This window comes from Alosa alosa, chromosome 22 (genome assembly GCF_017589495.1).
Source record: "Alosa alosa isolate M-15738 ecotype Scorff River chromosome 22, AALO_Geno_1.1, whole genome shotgun sequence".
In the NCBI taxonomy this organism is placed as follows: domain Eukaryota; kingdom Metazoa; phylum Chordata; class Actinopteri; order Clupeiformes; family Clupeidae; genus Alosa; species Alosa alosa.
In genome coordinates this window covers 11,135,194-11,159,440 of record NC_063210.1, presented here as the reverse complement: position 1 = coordinate 11,159,440, position 24,247 = coordinate 11,135,194, and the positions used below count along the sequence as shown (strand labels likewise).

Here is a 24,247-nt window from a genome sequence, read left to right as displayed (position 1 = left end):
TTATTGCGTTCCGTCCACTGCAACTGCTTCACGCCTGTTTAAATAAATACAAATCACAGAATACTAAAGCTGTCGCTGCATTGATCCTAAGTGCAGATCATTTCATATACATGTGAGTAAATACAAATTATAGGGCGATAAAGTTATCAAGACCTTATTTCTTTTTAGCTGCGATCAAGCACTTTAATGAGCTCAAGTGACATTGGTGATGTAACTTAAGCTTCCTTGGCAAAAAGTGTCGGTGATGAATAATTGAGCCAGAAAGTATCAGCAGAATCTACAAAATTAAGTCCCATGACAGTCCCTGAAACAGAAGTTCCTTTGCAGGTTAAAAAGCTCTTATGGCAGGAATTTCCATCAAACTTTTTTGGTTATTTCGATCCCCTATCCACAGAGCACCTTCAGTGACATAAAGGACTCTAATTAAGATAACACAATTGCTAAAACACTAAACCCCATTCTCTGAACCAAATTTTCAGTTGCCTGAACACATTTCTTGAATCGATCGCGCTTTTGCTGTGAATCATTACCCTTTCGGTATGCAGTTTTTCACAATAGATAAAACCCTTTTTTTTTTTAAACCTTCCACCTTTTTCTCAAAACTGTAAACACAAACCCCCATTCCAAATACTTAATGTTTACTGGATTTACAGTAAATGTTGACTCCATGGAGTTATGAAATTGTTTTGCTTTGTTTTGTTTTTTAGATGCAAAATGCATTTACTGTATTGTAAACAATGGCAATTTCTCCTGGAGCTATATGAGCTGCCCTGAACACTGTGCTTTCCATTTTTTGATGTAGTGCCTAATGACTGCTCAGTAGAGTTTTCATTTTGACTGCTTTGTGAGATGATCTGAAGACAGTGTTTGGTTTTGAGGTACAACTGTTTTGAGGTGACTGTTCAGTTTTGCAGAGGTTGTCAGAGGTTTTGTGAATGTAGTTTGAGATTTGGGGTTTGTGTACAGTTTTGAGAAAAGGGTGGAAGGTTTCAAAAAATTTGTTTTTTTAAGCATTGTGAAAAATTGTAACAGCCACTGTCTTTGTTAATCAAGGTGTAGACCAGCAAGTTTGTTTTCTAGATCCTTCCATTTCTATTTATTGTATTTTCTATTGTACCTGCTATTGTAACCTGCTCGTGTAACTTGATGGCATACAGCACAACCTCTCTTCAATAAGACCTGAAGTGCATGGCCTTCCTAGTATAGGAACTCAGTCCTGATAACACTCTGGCAATTCACTTGCATATTTGAGTACTCTGTTTAATTACTAACTGTCAAAACAAATCTGAATGAGTTAGCAGTTATTACTGTTAAGAAGTCCATGCCTTTGCTGTTGTTCCATATTTCCTGAGGAGAGTGTGAGGAAGCAAAAAAAAAACCTTGTGTACACACTTCACTCATCTTACCCTCACTAACGCTAACGACGGTGGAATAATATTTCCCAACAGAACCATTGGATGCACCTGGTTTCCATCCTTGATTGGCCGTTATGGTATACAGGGGTGGAAAGAGTGCTCGACAATAATTAAAAACTGACATCAGAGGCTGTAATTAAAACGGCCTGCAGAGACTTTCTTGGAAAGCCGAGTGCATTTACACTGAGCCCAGTAAATTAGTTAGTGGCAAAGACTCGATCCGGAGTTGCCGAGAACTATGTACTAACTGCTGGTACTTCAAAGCTTTTCTGTACATACAGTACCAGGAGAAACTTCAAAGTGTGTATGTATATTTCCCTCCCTTGATCTGAAAACAGTATGTGGCCTGTTTTTAAGGTACTCAGCCATTTTGTAATGCTCTGCCGTGCTTTTTACAAGTTTTCTCAGATCTTTTCTCTACTGACAGTGTTGTGTTAAGAATGAAAATGAGATAATATTGACAATTATATTGGTATAAAAAGTAGGGTAAAGTTGCTTGGAATGTTAAAATAATACAGGTTGGCAACCCACAATATCACAATGGCAATAGCAACGCAGTACTAATCAAACAAGTTAATCAAACAGGTCTACAACGTTTTATGTGCCAGTAGGCAGTAGTGAAGGAAAACAATCAGACCTATGTACCAAGGGGTTGATTTGAGGTTATTTCAAGAGGCCTGTCTATAATGCTCAGTCTGTCTGCTGGTGTCTCATTGGATGTGTGTGTCGGTGTTATTATCCTTTGGCAAACATTGTGGGTGACATGGATTTTCTCTATTGTAAATTAATAATGGAGTACATCACTCGGTCGACCCAACAGTCAATCATAAATGTGTGGATCTGTGTGTGTGTGTCTACAACTTACTCAATTTCATGGAAAATATATGATCATTTAGAATTTCATGCCAGCAACATGTTTCCAAAAAAGGTTGGGACAGGGAATGTTTACCACTGTGCTGCTTCATCTCTTGCTAGAGTTTTGAAAATTAAATGTTGTAACATTCCTGCCCGATATAGGATTTTCGTTGCTCAACAGTATTCTTATCATGTTTTTCATTCCATGTGCACCTAATTTGACAGGTCTGGACTGCAGACAGGCCATTTTAGCACCTGGACTCTTCCTCTAAGGAGAAATACTATTTAAATATGTGCCTGAAATATTCAAGATCTTCCCTGGAAAAAAACATTGCCTGGATGGTAGTATATGTTGCTCAAAATCAGAATCAAAAATCAAAATCATTCAGAATTGATTGTGCCTTGCCAGATGCGCAAGATGCCCATGCTGTAGGCACTAATGCACCTCCACACTGTCATAGATGTTGGGTTTGAACTGAGCACTAAAACAAGTTGGATTGGTTTGGATACTTGGATAGGCAAAGATGAGTCCATGATTTCCGAAAAAGAATTAGAAATTTTGATTGGTCTAACCACAGGACCTTTTTCCACGTTACCTCAGTCCACTTTAAACAAGCTCAGCCCCAGATAAGATCTTTGGCTCTTGCATGGTAAGATTTCTGGATTGAGTATCAAACTGTCCTCATAGACAATAGTTATCAGAGGTTTTCCTGAGCCCATACAATGGTCTGGTTACAATGGTCCCTAAAACAGGTCTGGTTTTAATGCAGTGCCATCTGAGGTCCTAAAGACCACGGCCATCCAATATTGTTTTTTAGCTTGCAAAGATTTCTCTAGTTTGCAAAGATTTCTCTGGATTCTCTGAATATTTTAATGATATTATGTACTGTAGATGATGAACTCCCCAAAATGTCACAATTTCATGTAAGGAAGTATTACAATGACATTGTTTCATCATTTGTCCACACATGTTTACACAGAGTGATGAATACCCCTACTGTACATCTTTACTTCTAATAGACTCTGCCTCTCTAGGATGCTCTTTTACATACCCAATCATGTTGCCAGTTACCATGTTGCTGGTATCAAATTCAAAATGAACATATATTTTCCATGAAATAGTCAAATTTCAAACATTTTATATGTTGTCTGTGGCCTTTGGCAACTAAATATGAGTTTACGAGATTTGCAGATTATTACCATTCTGCTTTTATGAATTTTACACAACGTCCCAACTTTTTCTGATTTTGGGTTGTATATTGCACACGTGTGCCTGTGTGTACTGTATGTCGGGGCTTGTGTTTGAGTCTGTGAAGGAGTGTGTGTATGTGTGTGTGTGAGTGAGAGAGTGTGTCTCTATCTGTGAATGTGTGTGTGTGTGTGTGTGTGTGTATGTGTGTGTTTGGTTTCGGGTGTAAAAACAAAATGTGTGTTCAGCCATCTTGGATACACTCTGAGAAGAGGTACACATTACCTGCGTGTCCCAGCGTGCGCCCTCCATGAAGAGCCCATACACATAGGCCCCCTCCCTGGGCGGCGAGGCGAAGTCCTCGCGGTTCTTCTTGGTCACGTCGCACTGCAGGCACATCTTGTCCAGCGGCCACTCGTTGCGCCGCGCCATCGACTGCATGATGGCCGTCAGGAAGGACTGCGGGTTGAAGAAGCCGGCCAGCCACACGGCCGATGGCAGCAGGAAGTCGGACGTCCAGCTCTCCAGCTCCCGGATGCGACTCAGCAGGTCCGTGAACCACAGTGCCAGGCCCAGGATGGACGGATACGCCCGCCGCGTCCACGACTCGGGCACCTGATCCAGGTACAGTGCGTTCTGTAGGCTCTCCATGTCACTCGTCATGGTAAGCTCCCCCTGAAATGAAATATGAAACACCCCATTTGCATCCACACACACACACAGCCTTGCGCTGGGAAATGAAGCCCTAACACTAAGGGCACAGATTCCTATCTGGAGGGATTCCTTGTACCACACCTCCTGCTGGGTTTATCTTATTGCAGGGTTTAGGTGGAGTCTGCTGCAATACAGCAAGGTCAGTCTATCAAGCCCAGCGGGGGCTGAAGAGTATTTGTGGATGGTGTGTTAGACGAGGGCTGGGTCTCCAATCTGCGGGAGGGAAGGTGAGGGGAGAGGAGAGGGGAGGGTGGGGGGGTGCTGGAGGAGGAGGAGGAGGAGGAGGAGGAGGAGGGGCTGTAGCTGAGGAGATAGAACTGTCACTAACAACAGGGGGCTTCCAAAGTGTGTCTGGAAATGTTGAAGTGTCAGTTCAGTAAGACACTGAGCACGTGACTGATCCAAATGAACAGGCCTGGCACTCTCAACAGCCAAGTTAGCCGTCAGTGGGCTAGACACTAGCTATTCATTGCACAGCGCTCTGAGCTCCCGTCAAATTGAACCATGCTATCTAAAAAGCAATGCTTTTCCAATTTCACTAGGAAGACCGAGTACCATCTGGTAAATGTGGCATATTTCACAGGCCTGACCTTCTAAGCGAAGCAGTTCCATTTGAAATTGGAGAACCTTCCTGCATGAATGCATGCACATATGTGTAGTAATTATGCCTGAAATCCAATCAGTGTAATGCAAATATTATTACGACAAGGGCTACCAAAGTCAAATGCTAAATCGACATTAGTCAATTAATGACAACAGCAAAGGTACCCTTAAGGTATCATTTTAATGAAAGTACAGTTTATAGAACAAGATTCTGTGGCTGCAGAGGACTTGGCAGAAAGAACATGCATGTTACAGACAAATTAAATGTCAAATGACATTTACAGCACGGGAGAGATATGGCAGCAATAACAGTAAGCTTACAATGTCCTTCACGGTGGCTTTCCCCAGCGAGTATGTATTCAAACCTTGCCATGACCATTATTTACACATCAGGGAAATATGGGTGCGTTTGCTTTCTGTAGTAGTCAGGAACCTATGAAGTGGCCCAGACACATGGTCAGAAATCAGCATTTTCCATCAGGTCATACGAAGCACTAACTCTAAATGTCAAATCCAAGCGGTGGCATAGCGCTATTTGACAGATTTGAGACCTTGTGTGAAATTAGAGCTGCTTCTTGCAGTTTCTCGCCTAGTTTATTTCCTGGCTTTTCACTGTGGCAGGAGCCAACCAGGTGTGGAACACACTTGGTTCAGGATCACTAACAAAAAATGCAATCACTCAGCCTTGAAATCCTACAGGGGTTTCAAATGGGAAAGGGAGGTTGAAGAGGGGACTAAATTAACTGCTTTTGCTATGGGGCACACAGAAACCCTGTTAACATGGGCTGCAGGGTTAACTTTGGCATTGAGTAAATATCAGTCAGTTCTGCAATTTCCTTAAAGGGGTGGAGAGGAGGGAAAGAGCCATCACCATGCCTTTAGTGGCACAAGTAAGATGTATAACTCACTAACGGTAGAAATGTGTGATTGGGAGCTAAATGTGCTTAACGGGGAGCTCACCTTGAGGCCGAGGCTGAGCTCTTTGAGGGAGTGCTTAATCTCCTGCGTGAGGAGGTTCATGCGCTCGCACTCCTGCAGGGCCACCACCACGTACGGGGTGCGCTCCTCCGCCTTGCCCAGCAGCTCCGCCATGTTGAACTCTTCCGGAAGTTTCTCCATGATCTCGTCCAAAATGGCTCTCACCTGAAAAAAAGAGTGTGGGGGTTGGGGTCAGGGGAGAGGCAGGATTATTGAGTTAGTCTTCCATCATTGCCATAAAAGACAAAAAAAAAAAAAAAAAGAAAAACCTCAAGGACCACTTTAAACATTCTCTATCTTAAACACACAAGGTTTTTCACTTGATAACCATTGGGCACTTGTCAGATGTTTCGCTTCAAGGTCAAAAACCGACAAGAGATACAGTACGCATCAGTCGGTATATTGTGCTAGCACCTGCCAATCACCCAGTCACTTCCATACAAATTGGTCCTCACATTATAAGTCTCAAAATCTCTTAACTGGAAAAGGGCAACTGTCATAGCCCATTCAGGCACTCTTGCCTCGATCCCATATCTAATCCCTCTTAAATGTCAGACCTTCCCCAAATGGCCGCACGGTCGGTCGGGGAATTAGCTCAATTTAAGCAACCCAGACAGGCGTGAACGGAATGCCAAGAACATGGCGGTGCTCATGATGACAGGGACATGGCGCAACACAGGAAGATAATGATTGTTAGCAATTTGACTCATTTTCTGTACTAGAGGAACAGTTAAGCCATTGGAAATCCTACTGCCTATGACAAAATGAGCATTATTGTGACTGCACAGAAATGTTGTTCCTGAAAAGCATAAAAAAATAAATTGACTGTTTACTTTTGGCCTGGGTACAGACATTACTTCGTTTAATCCTGTGTTTGATTCCTGAACCCAACACCGCAAATCGCTTTGGCTAAACATGTCAACAAAATACCACTCACTTCACTTTGGCTTTCAAAGTATTATTTTGGTGCGACATGCGGACATTCGTTTGAGCCTGCTGGAAGTTCTACGTCACCTTCTCCTCCTCTTTTAAAGTATTATTTTGGTGCGACGTGCGGACATTCGTTTGAGCCTGCTGGAAGTTCTACGTCACCTTCTCCTCCCGCGTGGAGCCTCCGCCTTCCCCGGCACCTCCGTCATGCGGCTGCATCTCCAGCACGGTGCGGAAGAGCTTCTCCGACGTCTGCGTCAGGAAGCCGATCTCCGCGTTCGGGTGGAGGCCGTACAAGTAGGGGGACTCTGCGGGGAGGGCCTCGTCGATGTACTACAGGAAGAAGGGGAAAAAAAACAAGAGGAAACATCATGCTGGTCAGAGGCTACTCTGTAAAACCTGGAATGATAATTGAGAATGTTTCTTGGGTTTTGTGTGAATACATGTGAATGTGTGAATCTATGAATACATTCAGTCAAGTTCAAGACCTTTGCGAACAAATCCAGACCTTTGTGAATAAAAACATGGTATATCTCATTCATTGTATAGCTTTGATATGATAATCTGGGGCTGATATAGACTGCATTAATAACATTGACATTCCGCAGTAATGCTGGTGTATATCAATATTCAAAAACATACACCTTGGCATACCAGCTTCCCGAAATCTAACCCTGATTTCCTTGATTGTCTTCTCCACAGTAGCCCTCCCCCATCATCACCCTGTAATGAACAACATCAATATCACAAGCCGGTCGCTCTAATGAGCAACACCAGCCCCTGGCATTAGGAAAGCAGTACACAACCTCCAGAAACCATCCCTTTAATAAAAAAACAAAAAACAAAAAAAACAAACAAAAACAATAATCTCCAACCGTTTTGCTGCGAGAACATTTGGCCTCATGAAACCCGTCCCACCATCCATGCATGGTCTCTGATCGCCACGGGAGCTGGGTGCATCTCAGAGAAGCGGCACAGTGGGAGTGTGCCATGCTCGTTTGCCCAGACTCAGTGTGGGAGTTTAACTGTGCTAACCAAAAAACAAACCTGCGTTGGCTTCAACTGTGGACCGACGCACAGCACTTGCATTACTCTCCCTGTTCCATCAATTCTTGTCGACTTAACCCCTCGATTCGACCAAAAATAAAAACTTCACCAACAATCTGGCCGTGTTTCCAATTGTCACCCAACTGAATGGGCGACTGCGTCCGTGGCTCTGTAAGGGCTCGAGCAGAAGTCGTGCCCTCCCTCCGGGAGAGAAGAGGTTGAGAGGTTTTTTCGGTGGCACGGTGCAGTGTGGTGTGAATGTGGCATCTTGTTGTCAGTGTGGCCCTAGTGGAGCTGGCCCCGCTCCTCCACAGACATCACAGATGGCACAGAGAGCCTCGGGAGCACTTACCCTCCCTGTCTCTCTCTCTCTCTCTCTCTCTCTCAGTCTCTAACACACATACACACACACACACACACACACACACACACACACACACACACACACACACACACAGTCACTCTCTTACTTTCTGTCTCTTTCTCTTTCTCACTGTCTCTAATGCACATACATACACACACACACACACACAGTCACTCTCTTTCTTTCTGTCTCTCTCTCTTGCACTTGGTGCTCCCACGATCACTGAAAGCACAGACGCTCACATCCAGCTCAGACATGAGCCACTGTCTGTATCAGGACCCTGCACGCCAGAACAGAACACACACGCACACACGCACACACACAAACACGCACGCACCCACGCACGCACGCACGCATACACACAGAAACACACACACAAACAAACACACACACACACACACACACACACACACACACACACACACACACACACACACTCAACTAACTATTACACTCTCTATCTCTCTCTCACACTCTCTCTCTCTCTCTCACACACACACACACACACACACACACACAGACTCTGTTCCTTACACACTATTTCCCTGGGGAGGCAGCGTGAGAAATCTGGACAGCTCCAGTGCCAGCAGTCATTTAGCTAATTAAATATAACTGGGGCCAATCATGGCGGCGGTGGCGCACAAACAGCCAGTGAGAGCGGCGCCCACCATGTGTTTGATGCTGTAACAGTGCATCCCTGAAAGGCTGCGGAAAATATTTTCCTTTTTTTGTGTGTGTGTGTGTGTGTGTGTGTGAATGTGTGTGTGTGTACATGTGTGTCTTTCTTAATGTGTGTGTCTTCTGCTTCTTGGGGAAAGACAATTTATCTCTTATCTGAAGATGTTGAGTCAGACAGAATGATTCAGAGCATGTATTTCTCATCTTAATACATTTTTGTGGGGGACATTTTTTGATTTATGCTAATAGATGTGTATCATCTCAAGCCTGTTGCCAACTATAAAATCTAAAGTAAAATGCTGGAACAATTTCAATTTTTTTTTTTATTTAAATATCACACTGTGCCTCACGTACGCAATACTGTCAATGAATGCTCTTTACAGGCATATCAATTTGCTTGGTCCTCTGGATTACTGCAGGCTACCACTGCAAATGTCAGACATGTTGAACAAGACATATGGGCATGAGAAATATGACATGGGATACTGCTCACACACACACACACTGGAGATGGAGATTATGAGATAGACGTGTTTTTAATGCTTAACTTGAATTGTTTCCATGACCGCATCATTAATCTACATGTGTAATAGAGGTTGCCATGGCGATAAAAGTGGCAGTGGGGGAGTCCCCCCTCATGCCTTCTGTGCTTCTGTTAGGCAGAAAAAGACAGTTCTCACACAAGGAGATCACGGCGTAGCAGCAAGACACTACTTACAAGGGGGTAAACTCCTGCACTGTGGGCTGTTAATCAACCACTTATTATCAGGATCAAATGAGTCCATATTAAAGAGTGCACACTGAGAAAAGCCATGCACCCTTGGCCCCATGCACTGTATATGGGGAACAAAAGGTTTGGGGTTTTTGTGCGGATGCTTGGTGAATATGATTGTGATTCTGCTTTACTGTATATTTTTTGGCAGCCTTCTCAGTCACAGCTCCTCAACACACATTGCAGGGGAAAGCAGCACTGCTGGTTTTTGGAGGATGGGCCCGCACACTGCTGTAAATGCAAGGTGAGCTTCCTAGCAGATGCAGAATGACAGGAAAGAGACAGAAAAGTTCTTCATACTGTAGCTCGGCTAGACCCGCACCGTTTTGCTTATTAAGAAGAACCACACGGTTGACTTGCAATGTTTTTTGCTGTAACAAACGGATTAAATGACGAGCAATATGTCAGATGCAAAAAAATAGTAAATTCTGAAAATGCTCCTGAGCTCAGCGCTTTGCTCTTGAGACCAATTTGTGACAGCCAGACAAAGACAAAAGAGTCAAATAAAAAGAAAGACAGACAGACACAAAGATAGATACAGTCGCCCCCAGAATTGTTGGCACCTCTGCTAAAGTTGACTAAAAAGAGGAATATAAAATCATCTTCCTCTTTTTAGTCAACTTTAGCAGAGGTGCCAATAATTCTGGAGGCGACTGTAGATCGAGAGAAAGTGTGCAGTATAACAGCGTGTGTGTGTGTGTGTGTGTGTGTGATAGCCTACCTGGTGGTAGCCATTGTAGTCCATGTTCCCGGGGATCAGGAAGCCTGGGGCGAGGTAGTGCTCCCCCTCCATCATCTCCGGCTTGATGAACTCCTCCAGGTAGGTGCGGCACAGCCGCCGGTCCCAGTCGTCTGTGATGTGGCCTCCATACATGATCTCCCCGAACAGATAGCGCAGGTCGTCATAGGGCACCTGCGAAAATACATATCAGAGGAATCTACACTCCATATCTGCAACCCACGCTGTGCTGCCGCTGTGTTAATGTGCTAACTGTCATATCAGTGCATCACATATCAACAACTCTACAGGGATGATATGGAAAAAAAAAGCATTCTCTATCAAACTGGTCAGCCAGTCTATTGCAAGGGGAATGAGTTGAGCTCTATGTCATGATTACATCCCAGGACAATAAAAGCAAATGCGGATGATGTGACTCCTGTTGTGCATTAGCAAACAAATGGCATATGTGCAGGTCTGAGCACTGAATTAAGGAAAGCCTTGAGATATTTCAAAGCAGAAAAGAGGCTTTAATGCACTCTCGACATCCGTGACAATTATCACCAATACGACAGCATCAAGAGCAGTATGAAGAGCTTTTCATACTATCACGCCTACTCTTCCACTCTAATGCTGTAAACGTATTGAACGTTTGGAAGTTATTTAATATCCTGCAATGTAACACAATAAACAGTGTAGTGTATAATTGTAAATCAGCCTACAGATTAGACTTCAAATGCAGTAACCAGCGTTTCTAAAGGGAGACTTTATGCTTGTGGGGCTTCACATGATCAATGGCTTTCATTACACGCACAAATCACATGTATACTACGTGTGAGGCGCTGACCCCTCTTAACCCCACTAGCCCCGGCTCATATCGAGAACCGCCGGCCAGCGCCTGTGGTGGCTCTCGCCGCCCCCGGGGAAGTGATTAAACCGGCGTGGGCGGTGTGCGCGATCCAGTCCCGGCTGGGAGAGGGTTAATTCCTACAGTGTGACCCCTGGTAATGCCGCTCTCTGTGTGATAAAATGAACGAACGCTCTGGGGTGGGGGTGCTGGGGGGCATCATATGAGAAAGCCTCATATGGTGGAGACACAGGGCAATTTCCAGCAGCACTTTACAGTACTGACAGGAACAAAGGTGGACTAAAAGGCTTTTTTATCTTTAATATAAACCCTTTCTGCAAGGAGGAAAAAAATATTGTCTACTTTAGGACCTAGTTGCCAGTGCTTTTTTAAAGTCTCCCTCGATAACCGACAAAATATGTTGATACTGGGAGAGAGAGTGAGAGAGACAGAGAGAGAAAGTGAAAAAGGTGTTCATTTTTAATTATGTTTGCCGAATAAAGAGCAAACATTCCATTTGAATGTTCCACCGCAGTAAAAGGGCAAATGTATTCATCTGAAGCAGGTTTGGTGTGTGGGTGTTAGAGGCGAATGAAGGCACAGAGAGAGCTATGGCTCCAGTCCACTATCTCTCCCTCTCTCTCTTCAATCTCTCCTTCTCTATCTCTCCCCCTTTATCTCCCTCTCTCTCTATCTCTCTCTCTTTCCCTCTCTATCTCTCACCCTCTTTCTCTCTCCCTCACTCTCTTAGCTGGAGAACAGAATACAACATGCCCTTCACCTGATTTGCTGACTCTGTGTGGAACTCTGACAGAAAGGATGGAGCTCTTAAGGGGGAGACATGCAAATAACCATGACAAAACACACAGCATTGTAATGAAATGACTGAGGCTTGTTCAAAATTGAGTTCCAATGTCAGAGCTAGGCTGGAGAAAGACAAATGATACAGTCAAATAAATCTACAAAGTATCACCAAGAGACCACTTTTCTTCACTCAGAGAGTGAGTAAAATTTGATGGTGCAGATCCTATGTTTGACTTTTATTGCTCTCTTTTTTGTATATTTTGGGGCTTTTGCCTTTATCTGACAAAATAGGGAGAGAGAGATGGCCGTTGGATTGGAAAATGACCTTCAATCGCAATAGAACCCGGTTCCCTGTGGATTCTTGGGCCTAAATGGTTGGATGCTCCCCCATACACCACAGTAAAATAACAACACAATCACAAAAGCTCTGTTCGATTCTGGACAGCGGATTGGCTCCTCACCTTGGCGTTGGCCTCCAGGTAGTTATAGAGCACGTTGACGGAGATGGTCAGGTCGCCCGTGTTGAAGGGGTAGCTGCGGTTCCAGCCTTGCGGCCCGAACTTTCGCCGCTCGGCCACCACGGCGTGGAAGTAACACAGAGAGAACAGGATGCTCTTAAATTCGTTCTCGCGAGCGCACATCTCCAGCGTGTCCTGGGCACAAGAAAAGAGAGAGGATAGAGAAAAAGGGGAAGGAAGTGGTGAACGAGAAGGAGGGAGAAATTGAAGGGAGGAGGAGGGAGGGCATAGAAGAGAGGAGCAGAGGGAAAATCACAACAGAATGGTTTTTTAATGTCTGCCAATGTGACATTTGGTACGATGGCGAGGGGCGCGTTGAAAGAGAAATACCCCTTGGCATGTGCTTTGTCATCTGCTCTCATTCACCAGGCTCCCAGCGGAGCGGGCGTGCTAGGGTAGACAAAAGGCGTGACTAGATGGTGATACAAATTCGGAGCGGGATATTCGCTCTTAATTGTTACCACTTGTCAGGGCTTTTCAACTTGCCACCGTCCCGAAGGCTCATTATCTCAAATGACTTCAAACAGCACACACACACACACACACACACACACACACACATATATAAATAAAGTATATAAAGTAAAGTAAACATATTAACATGCACATGGAGAGATAAATACACACAATAACATTGAAACACACAGTACTCAAGGGATGGGCGGTTAAAAGAATCATGCCAATAATGCTGTGTAAATTGTGTGCGTATATTCACATCTTCTTCATAGCTGGGTCTAACAGAGAGAAAGAGAGAGAGAGAGACAGCAGAGAGAGAGAGAGGGAGGGAGGGAGGGAGAGAGGGAGGGAGATAGAGAGAGAGAGAGAGAGAGAGAGAGAGAGAGAGTTACAGCAGCAGTGTCGAGGCCTTGTCTCTCTCTTTTCTGCTACCCAGAGGAGCTGACTTGTAAACCAGCAGTGGAAAGGGCCGCAGTGTGTCGAGCTTCTGCTGCAGACACGCGGCATTAATATTCTAGAGGCGTCGCGGCGCTCAGCACTGCTCGGAAGAAGCCCACCACCAGCCACAGTCTCCACAAGACAGAACACGGAGTGCCCGTGGCGATCCACATGCAAAACCGACAGGAACTGGACAATGCGTAACTCTGAGTCGGCTGATGTGGACATTTGTACATTTGTACATTGTAACATTTGGACATTTGTAAATGTTACAATGTCCAAATATTTGTAAATGTAATGGCTATACAACTGAATGAAAATGTAGCCTTGAAAATGTTTCTTGAGAACCTTACTACAAAACACGGATATGAAATGAGATGGCAAATTGAAATGAACACATTTTGTGACATTTTTGTGGGATTTGTGGTGTCAAAATGGGTCGGAATTATTACATTTATTTTTTTTGGACACCAGGTTGTTTGCCTCTTCCGCGTTAAAAAGGTCATTACAAAAACCACTGTCATTTTCTGGATTATGCCGGCTTACTAGTGTGGGAGAGCAGTTTTTCCCCTCTCTCTCTCCCCCCTCCCTCTCTCCCTCCCTCCCTCTCTCTCTCCCAATTCCTGGCCGGCCATTGATTTGCTTTCAAGGTACACACGTGACTGGAATATCGTTTCAGCAGCCAACCTGAGGAAAACCCTTCTCCTTTAGCCCACGCTGCTGTTGCGTTGCCACACACAGCACTAATAGGCCCCACTGCCATTAGAACATCTGTGAGTTGGCTCACAAATTGGTGATTGGTCGATAAGGCCATGCAGAATTTTAAATGATCATTAGTGGGAGCACAGAGAGCCTGCGTTGTGACATTATTTTTTGTGTGTGTGTGTGTGTGTGCGCAATAAGTACGACGGGCCGCACTGATAATGTCTCATTCCGAGGGTGTGTGGGGCCTGTATCCTCTGAAGAGGAGAGACTGGGAGAGAGAGCATGGAGCTAAATGTGTGTTTTGTGTGTGTGTGTGTGTGTGTGTGTGTGTGTGTGTGTGTGTGTGTGTATGTGTGTGTGTGTTTGTGTGGTCTGAGATTTGCAATTTGGAGTTTATGAGGCAGAATTCGCTGCCAGAGAGGGTTTTAAACTATTTAAAAAGATGCAAATTTAAACAGAAACAGAGCAGCATGAGGGATATTAAGAGATTGTTTGGTGAGCACCTTATATCTCTTATTATATTTGATCACTTCTTTTGTATCATTTCAATCAGTTTATATCACGTTGATACAATTTCCTCAGAATATCCATATCCAGCAAACGTGTGACTTGTTTTTCCCCCCACTTTTCACTATAATATAGACGTATCCGAGGCCATTTCAGGTCTTACAAGAGGAAGGTTCATTTGAACACAGGTTAAACTGTCAGACTGTGTGTAAATCCTGCACCAGCGGGTGGTGGAACCCTCAAGAACAGCCCGTTAGTAAGGCGGTCTCTGCACTCAAGCACCTTCCTCCAGCTCTGATTGGGCTTGGAGCTAGGGGAAATTACCACAAATCAACTGGCAATTCTACCGGCTTAGATTTACTGCACAGCTTTATAACACAATCACACGACCACTGCAGATTTATAACATAATGACAATAAACATTTTAGATGAGTACCGGTATATGCAATACCCATAATTACATGTGCTCAAGCCCGAGTTCTGAAACGTCAGCATTTCTTTTAAAAAATGGTATGATGTGAATATGATATTCTAATAACATATAATGGATATGGATAGTATATTGATTTGACCCAATTGATACACTGCCACATTGGTGCGTTCACATAATAACAGCAGATTTATGGCATAAATGATAAATATAACATTTCAGATGCTTATATCCAGAGAGTAGGGGTGTTTGAGTTAAAGCCCTGAATAGTCATGAGACTATTTCTTTTACAAAATGGCTTCTAATGATAGGTACTGAGCACATGGCTACATTATAATGGGGTGTCATATTGCTACGTTCGCCCACCTGGTTGAAGTTATCGAGCGCCTTGTGCAGGTTGGCGTGCATGCCCATGGGGGGCTCGTTGGTGATCTTGATGGAGTTCTCCAGGATGCCCTGCGGGATGATATGCCCGGCGGGACTGGCCGGCGACTCGGCGCTGATGAAGACGCGCAGCTCCGGGTGGCTACTCTCACCATGCTGCTCCAGCAGCTTCTCCAGGGTGCCCAGCCACTTGGACACCAGATGGATGTTCTGGCCAGACGGAAGGACGAAGACAGAGAGAAACAAAAAAATGCAGACATCTCAATGCGCTCAAGACAAATATCTGATAGTACAGTACCACACACAACAATCAGCTGCTGTATAGAATACAACTTGGAGATAATAACATGGCAGTCATGACAAATAGACGACACAATACCTGAGACTGTAGCACTCAAAATTCACTACAAAATATAAACAGACCAGCATAGCATTGGCCGGCATTATGTCAGTACAGAACTGTGACTCAATTATGACTTTGTACCAAAGAGTGAAAAAATGCTGTTGCTAGAAATATCATGGGTGTCTGAATCAGGCACATATTCTCATTAGTGCAAAGCTCCAGGCCAATGGCTAATTTTTTATGTGTTTAATAATAACTGTGGTTTTATGAGACCAAATACCAGAGCAGTTGAATGAGCACTTCAGAAAACACGATGAATGGACGAATACCAAATGGAATTTGAACAGCCAAAGTGCTGGCTTAACAAACCAAATCAAAGTAGTGAAGTTGCACAGGGCATGTTTAATTCTGTCTGTTTACTGGTGTTCCTATGGCCCAGAGACACCAAGGGGCATGCTTTATAGGCAGTGTACACACTGGGTTGCTTCAAAATAGGGATGTCTGCCAAGTAAAAGGTCAAGTAATGTTCACTGGGATAAAGAAACTTGGTGCAGGCTTAAATGTACAACAGCATCTCGTTCCTGAACAAGCATCCAAAATCTCTGCAATTTCTTTTAGGGAAATATTTCAAGTGAAATCCCAAATTCCATTTAAGTTGGAAGTATGTTTTAATTAGAATGTACTGTTAAAAGATCAGTCAAAACCATGGCAAACTTACATTGAGAATGAGAGGTCAGATAAAAGCATTCATCGTGATCGATCATGACGATGACGATGGAAACACTTCCAGAAAATAAAGCTTATTTAAAGGTAAACTATGCAGTATTGGCCATTTCCTTACTGTTTTCTCGGTTTTTGCTTTTTTTTCGCTGGCTCTGTCATGACGAATGTCTGAGAAACTCCATCGCTACCTTTTTCTAGCGGTGCCTGGTGTGTATGTGTATTTGAATGCAGTAAAGCAATTTGTTACACTCGTTATACTTCCTGACACTGAGGCCGTCGGCCTGCCGGCCCACAGTTGCAAGGGTGGTTTTTCCGCTCACAGGCGCTAGGGGGAAGCGAGACGGCCACCATTCAACCCGAATAAAGTCATATAACCATTCCAATGACTCTGAAGCTGTTAAATGAAGGTAAATTAAGCTAAAAAAACTTGCATATTAAGCTAAGAAACCTGCATAGTGTGCCTTTAATAATTTAATCTCTAAATCATTACAATGTGACATCTCCCAGTCAAACCAGAAAGGCCTTCTACTGTTTTATTCCTCAATATCCAAACAAGCTGTGTAATATTAATACATATTGCTTTCGCAATGATATTGCTGTTCATACTTCATTGCTTTGGTTTCATCCTGTGCTTGCTGCTGCTTGAATGAAAACTGTTTCTGCGACAAAAACAACATAATTGCTCGGTGTAACACAAATTAAAACATTTTTCAAATATGTGTGAGAGCGAGTGCACTGCCACTAAGTGGAAATTAATTTCTCATGAAGTCCCCTCACTCCCAGCAGTTTTAGACTCCTCTGCTGCAGTCAGGGTCACAACAGTACGTGTGTGTGTGTGTGTGTGTGTGTGTGTGTGTGTGTGTGTAAATACTGCCATGACTGGCTTTTTCTAGTCATTGTTAACACCGTGCTCTGAACGGCTCTAATGCAACCCAAACAAAACCTTGGGGAAGTGTAAAGACATCCCATGGAGCTTCTCTCTGCATCACACACACACACACACACACACACACACACACACACACACACACACACACACACACACACAGACACAGACACACACACACACACACACACGCATACACATACACATACACACACACACACATTCAGCTGTCAAACCAACAGGCACTTGGTGGCAGACTGTGAACAACACTGAACTTTATGTGCTATGAAAATAAATTGATGTACTGTAAGTGTGACATTGTAACATTGCATAATTTTGTGAAGATGTAGGTTGCTAATGTATTTTGACATACTTGACACATTTTCTCCATTTCATGTACGTTTTTTAATGCCTTTTTCATGATCTCTTGCTTCATTTCTGGTGTATGCGAATGCAGTTCTCAGAAGGTCATGGTAGATTTTCCAGGAAGAGTCATGTTTTCCTTGCTAATGACTAGAGATCAATCAACTCAATCAACTACAATCAGCCATTCCTGACTTCACACATTCTATCATCCCAGTGTCCATCTGTGAATTCAAACTCAAAAATCCCAAATTCAACCAATTCGGCTGACTGGACTCCCTTTCTTCAGTGGACCAGACAAAAAAAACACAGTCCAGATACTTTAGGCCACTCGATTCCCAGGCCGGTGAATTTTCCCCTCCAATCTCCTTCATCGATTCCCTCCGCCACCCTCTCCGTTGCAGCCTCTGGATCTCTGCGTCTCCATGGGTAACAGGCCGAGCGTGCTCCCGCGATATAATTAACCTTCACTGGAGAGGAACTTTCCATTGACCCGCCTGCTCTCACTGGCTAAAGCCTGCATTCATAAGTGGGAAGAGGCAGGCAGGCTACTTAAGAGACGGGCGGGTGGGGAAGGAAAGCGGCTTGGGTGGGCTAGGCTTGGCCGCCGCGGCCTCAAGATAAGAGAGACAAGAGCCACTGGGGTTGTGTGTGTGTGTGTGTGTGTGTGTGTGTGAGAGAGAGAGATTGTGTGTGTGTGTGTGTGTGCGTGTGTGTGTGTGTGTGTGTGTGTGTGTGTGTGTGTGTGTGTGTGTGTGTGAGTGAGAGAGAGAGAGATTGTGTGTGTGTGTGTGTGTGTGAGAGAGAGAGAGATGTGTGTGTAAGTGAGAAAAAACAGAGAGAGAGAGAGAGAGAGAGGAGACATTGTGTGTGTGTGTGTGTGTGTGTGTCCGTCCATGCGCCGGTGTGTGTGTGTGCTCTGGTGTCTTTTGAGGAAGATCGATCCAAAGTCTTATGCAAAGGTAATTATCTTTGTGGTGCCCGTTCCCCGTGGTCTTAGCTGCACTTTCTGCAAGTTGGGTGATTTGAAAGCAAGAATGTTCTTTGTACCCCCAGCTGCCATTCATACATCTATCAATAAAAAGCCATTAGGATTCCGCCAAGGTGCCTGTTTAAAATGCAAGAGAGGTCGTCCTGGCTGGGAGAGAGAGAGCTGAACAAAGTGATATGTATACCATCCTCCGAGTACATCTCTCCCCGGACGAGTAAAAACTTTAAAACACACTGACAAGTGATTTGTTAATCTGTTCAATAACACTGAGCAAAATGACTGAGAATAGAGGGGGGCAACGCCAGGTAATTCCCATGTCTGCATTAACTATTCCCTCCATTCATTTTCCCTATTGCTTCATCTGGTGGTCAAGCACAGTCTGTGTTTCTATAAATTACACTTTAAAATCAAACGTGTGTGACAGAGGTGCGGGGTAATGTATGTAATGGCCTGTGGTGGATGGGCTGTCCCTCGGCTCTGACATTAGGATTGAGAGTAAGCGGTCTAATAGACTCATTAGCAAAGTGTACTTCTGCAGTGTGTGTGTGTGTTTGTGTGTGTGTGTGTGTGTGTGTGTGTGTGTGTGGCCTGTGGAGCGCGAGGACACATTCCTCTCCACAGCTCCCAGCGGGGGGATCCATGTGGGTCATTAATCACACTTCCAGACAGAAACAACCCAAACCGGACCCAAACTGATGGATTCTCAACAATGCAGCCTCCCCTTCACCCCCAGTGCCCACTCTGGTCCACTTTGCTCCATTCACCCCCCCCCCCCCCCCCCCATTCCCAGCCCCCAGTCTACTCCATCCTTCCCCAAGTTCATTAAGGTGCAAAAACGGCAAATCACTCAATACGCAGTAAGCAGCCACTTAAATGCCCAGCTGCTCTTGGGCCAGTTAAATGTATAGATGCACTGTCTGAGGAACAAGTTTTCTTTTTTTACCCTCACAGGTCTTAAGAGAAGCCTTAAGGCACTATCATGAGAGGTTATTTAACTTGTCTTTAGAGAAGTACCCTTAAACATGCTACTTTAAACTATGCTGCCTAGGGCTCTTCACCTGAAGAACCCTTAAAGTAAAGCGTGGAGAACCTAAACTCTGCACTCTCACAGGCAACTAGGGAGAGTGTTTACATTCGACTCCATTTCATTTATTTGTATTTAAAGTGGCATCAATTATTACCATTGTCAAGGTGCCTTACAGATCCGCAGGCATGAAGTCCCTAGAGCAAAGTATAACTCCCATTTAAAGGCAAGTTTGTTGAGGCAATCAACGCACACCCTTCCTCGCCATGCTCCTGAAGCGATGTGTTAATTGGCTGGAATAGTTTTACATATTTACAGAGCCAGGGGCGGCTCGAGAAATGTGTGGAGAATTTGGCGGAATTTGACAAAAAGTCCAATAATGCATTGCAATAAAGGACTACAGCTTTAACCAGAAGAAATGTTGGGGGGTGGTGCAATCCCTCCAGCGCAGAGAGACGGGGGTTTTACCTGCAGGATGACCCAGTGTCCGTCGCGAGCAGCGAGGTCTAGAGCCTGCTCAGCCACCACCTCCTGGCCCTGGCCCAGCGACACGTTGTGGAAGTTCCTGTTGTCGAAGGTGTAGCCTAGTTTACGCCCTGCAAAAGAGAGCAGGGCAGAGGGAGGGGGAAAGAGGGAAAATACATGAGAGAGGGAGAGAGAGACACTGACAGAAGGGAAAGTAAGAGAGTGTGTGTTAGAGAGAGAGAGAGGAAAGGATAAAAGGGGAAAGAGGGAGGGAGAGAGAAAGTGAAGGAGACAGAGGGAGGGAATGGCACTTGAAAAATTAAATGTTCAGGAGCTCAATTTTCGGGGGGGGGGTGGGGTGGGGGGTGTAGTGGGCCGTGGTGTCCAACCTTTTAGGTTAACTCCTAATTTTCACTGTGACTCCACTAACGGAGAAATTGTATTTAAAGAGCCACTGCAGCTAATTGATCACTGAGCTCTGGCTGTGATCTGATTAGTTGCGCTCTCGGACACGCGGAATCAATCTCCACGCTCTCCCCCAGGAGTCGAGGCCGGCAGAGCAGCCGCCGCCACGCCACGCCACGCCACGTGACACCGTGTTACGTAATGCAGGGTCAGCAAGCCAACACGGCTCTGGGAAAATCTCACTGAAATCTACACTCGGAAACCTGAGCTACCTTTTTCTGTTCAAATGCATAATTCCAGGAAAGGGAAGAGAACATTCACAAGTATGGCAACATAAGATATGACATATGACATATGAATAGTAAGTGAGAGAATACAGCTTTCAAAAATCAATATAATTTCCTATATAACGGTTTACAATTCTAATGCATCCTTTTAGGGATTCTCTCTGGTCATTGTGAGTGATCAGTTGTGATCTTTCATCTATATCGACTTACAGTTGAAAGCCTTTGAGACCCAGGCTCATGTATTGTACATGTATAAACCCTTCAGTCCAACACTGCAAATTAATGGATGCAAACTCCAATCTCCCCATTCAGTAGCACTAATTAGTGTCTCATAGAAATACAAGAAACACACAGTCTTGGCCTGGCAGCAATGAAAACAAAAATGAACAAACAAACAAACAAACAAAAAAGGGCTTTGCACATGTCTGGTGCCCCCTGGGAGGGAGAGAGCGATTACCATGTTTCTCCACGTCTTTGAGAGGGTCCACGCCAGGAGAGAGGATAAAGAACATAGGAGTGGCCGCCCCAGATTCTTCAAAGGAGACGGCGAAGTCCAAGGCTCGGCCCATCACGTACTTACTGCCCAGCTTCTCCTCCACAAAGTCCCTGAGGGGTGGGAGTGGGTGGAGGGGGAGGAACAGACAAGACACAGCCATCACCTCGCATGCTACGCTAAAGAGCTGAAGAGGCCATCTTGTGTAGGTACAGTAGGTAGCAAATGATCTCTGATCAGACCTCGGCTGTGTAATCATTAATTTTTGGCACCATCATGCAGAAAAAAAAATAATGAACGATGAAAAATTAACTGGAACAATTTTATGCTAATGAGAAAATAAACAAGCTTGTTGTGCAGATAAAAAAGTGTCACCCAAAGGAATGTGTACACTAAACAAAACAGAGAAAACACAGCTGCATGGTGATGACAGCTGTAGGGCAGCATGGCCAGTTATAGTCACATAAAATGTAAGGCCTGATGTATGAGCCTTGGTTTGATTTAGAAACTTGGGCAATAATACTATAAAAGAGCAGCTTATTTGTTGTCAAGTGCTGCTTACTGTATATGCTCTTACTTCTTTATTGGCATGGTTGTGAGTTCATTAGAGTTTTCACATCCGCATGGGTGATCCACATGGGTAAGTGGTCTATGTTAAATTAAAACGGAGTATCTGCACATTTTTAAAGACACAATTGAATAACTTTTAAGATTTAAGAAGGAAAAAAATAATACCATTACATTGAGTGGTGTCAACTTATTGTATGCAACGCTCTCACTCAACAGCACTTCAACATGGTCAAATTGTTCGGGAAATAATGCAGTCCAGTGACTGATAGAGAGGCCAGAGCAGATATATTCACTAGTAACTGTGGAAATGGTCACTGTTGTAAGATAGGCAGGTAAAATCCTGGGTAAAACATCCTACAAACAAACTGGAGTCATTCTGCTCCAGATGTAATTTAATGTCTGCCCTCCTACAATTCCAGACATTTTAAGGCGTTCAATACCCAAAACTAAATTTGAGACATTTTAAGACTGTTAAGGGATCAGCGGGGACCCTGTAAAAATAAATGTACAGTATAAACTGCAAACAACATAAAGAAATCAGAACAGTCCCCCCAAGTCATAATGTGAAAAAGCATTTGGAAAGGCACCTTAATGCAGACCTACTGTATGTGTTGCCTCAGGGAAAGATAGACACTGTATCAGCACATAGCAACATGTCTCGATCAGTAAAGTCTCTCTACCTCACGGCATAGGTCATCCTGTCCGGCCTGAGAGCCCTCATCATGCAGAGTATCTGCAGGGCTGTCTTGTTCTTCCACTCCTGTGGGAACTTCTCCTTCTCCGGACATTCGGACTCCACCAGTTTCTTCCAGCGCTTGGCTGAGCCCTCTATGTCCCGGTCCAGGTTCCGGAACTCCTCCATGGCGCACAGAGCCTTGGGCAGAGACGGGGGGGGGGATGTTGAAATGAGATGACGACCAGAAATAAATAAAACTAAAGGCAAGAGCTCATGGAATATGTGAAACCATGCCTCACCTGGAATTAATGTTGAATAATGCATCTGTGGCCTATTCTGCATGCAGTGAGGAGTACTTGACATCCAAGTACAGACTGTAATGTCTGAGTTGGGCTACTGCCGAACAAACAGACGATGTGGGAATGGGAGAGCGCAGGCGGCAAACAACGCCCAAAGGGCTAAAATGTTTTGAGATGAGCCATTATTTTAGGTGTTGCGCGCTTATCAAATATAAGCGCATGAGTCACGCGCCTTTTTGCACTGCTACTGTAACACACCCCATGTGAACTGGAGCGTCTTCATCCTTCTGCCCCTCAGAGTACAGTGTTAAAGATGCTTAGGCAAGCAAAACAGGAGGGGCTTGCATATTGTGGAGCTATATTTGAACCCTCCTTTTTTGGGGTTTTCCCCCCGGAAGAACTACGTAGTGACACACAGCCATTCCCAACCGTCTGCTCTGGGCGACCAAGCCATGGAAAAAAAAGTGAAAATTACCAGGGGAGGTAGGTGACTCACATTTGGAGGCTGTCTTGTGGAAAATGTGCAATCCATAATTTATAACTTCACAACTTATTTTCAAAAAACGGGGAAGCGTCGAAAAATGATGAGGGGGAAAAAAAGAAATTAGACTTTTAATGACCCACCTTGTGAACAGATCCATATGTGTATTTGCATAAGATTAGGGGGAGAAAATCTCACTTGGGAATCTTTGTTAAGTCAGAGATAAAAGGAAATTAAAGCTGTTAGTATTTGTAATATTGTGGCTCACTGCCAACGTATCAATAAACCCTGCATAATTCACTAACTTACAGTAAGTTAAAAATCATATTTACATGCAAATCACATAATGCTTCTTAGAAGCTATTTAGCAGATGAATGCATAGGCATACTTGTTTTAATGGACATTTCTAACTGTATTTAAATGGCATCATTTATCTCTGCCCCAATCTCATCTTCACACTAATGGCACTCAAACGCGAGAGTGACCAAAAATATAACCAAAATTTTGCTGCTTTCTCTTAAGTGGAAAATAGGGTCAGTATTTGTGTCAGTGTGACACAGAATATGTAAAAATCACACTTCAAATCACATAGGCCTACTATCACATGAAAAAGATAACAGGAGAAGTTGAAAAGCAGCAAAGCAGTTTTTTTCATGATGGCATAAATTTGTTTGCATTGCAGATTTCATGGTTGATTACTGCGATATTGAAAAATAACAGCCTCCAATTTAATGCAGTATTGTGAGAATTTGTTGTAATGGACTGTGACAGAATAGATCTCCCTCTGCCACTGTGGGCTCATCAATTTTGTAAGACCTGTGAAAAGTGATAGGGATCCTCTCAAGTTTAGTCTGAGGCACGCCAGCACAAACCTGCAAGCGGAAGCA

The 24,247-nt window shown here is 44.2% G+C and overlaps 1 protein-coding gene across 1 annotated transcript in view; it reads right to left on the bottom strand.

Moving 5' to 3' along the window:
• Positions 1-24,247, bottom strand: part of dnah9 (dynein, axonemal, heavy chain 9) — a 107,200-nt gene that overhangs the window by 2,041 nt on the left and 80,912 nt on the right. The window contains 9 exon segments of the mRNA XM_048233169.1: positions 3,745-4,134; positions 5,737-5,919; positions 6,847-7,017; positions 10,267-10,458; positions 12,376-12,567; positions 15,336-15,563; positions 20,152-20,279; positions 21,298-21,446; positions 22,584-22,777. Of these exon segments, the coding sequence (XP_048089126.1) occupies positions 3,745-4,134; positions 5,737-5,919; positions 6,847-7,017; positions 10,267-10,458; positions 12,376-12,567; positions 15,336-15,563; positions 20,152-20,279; positions 21,298-21,446; positions 22,584-22,777 (1,827 nt within the window).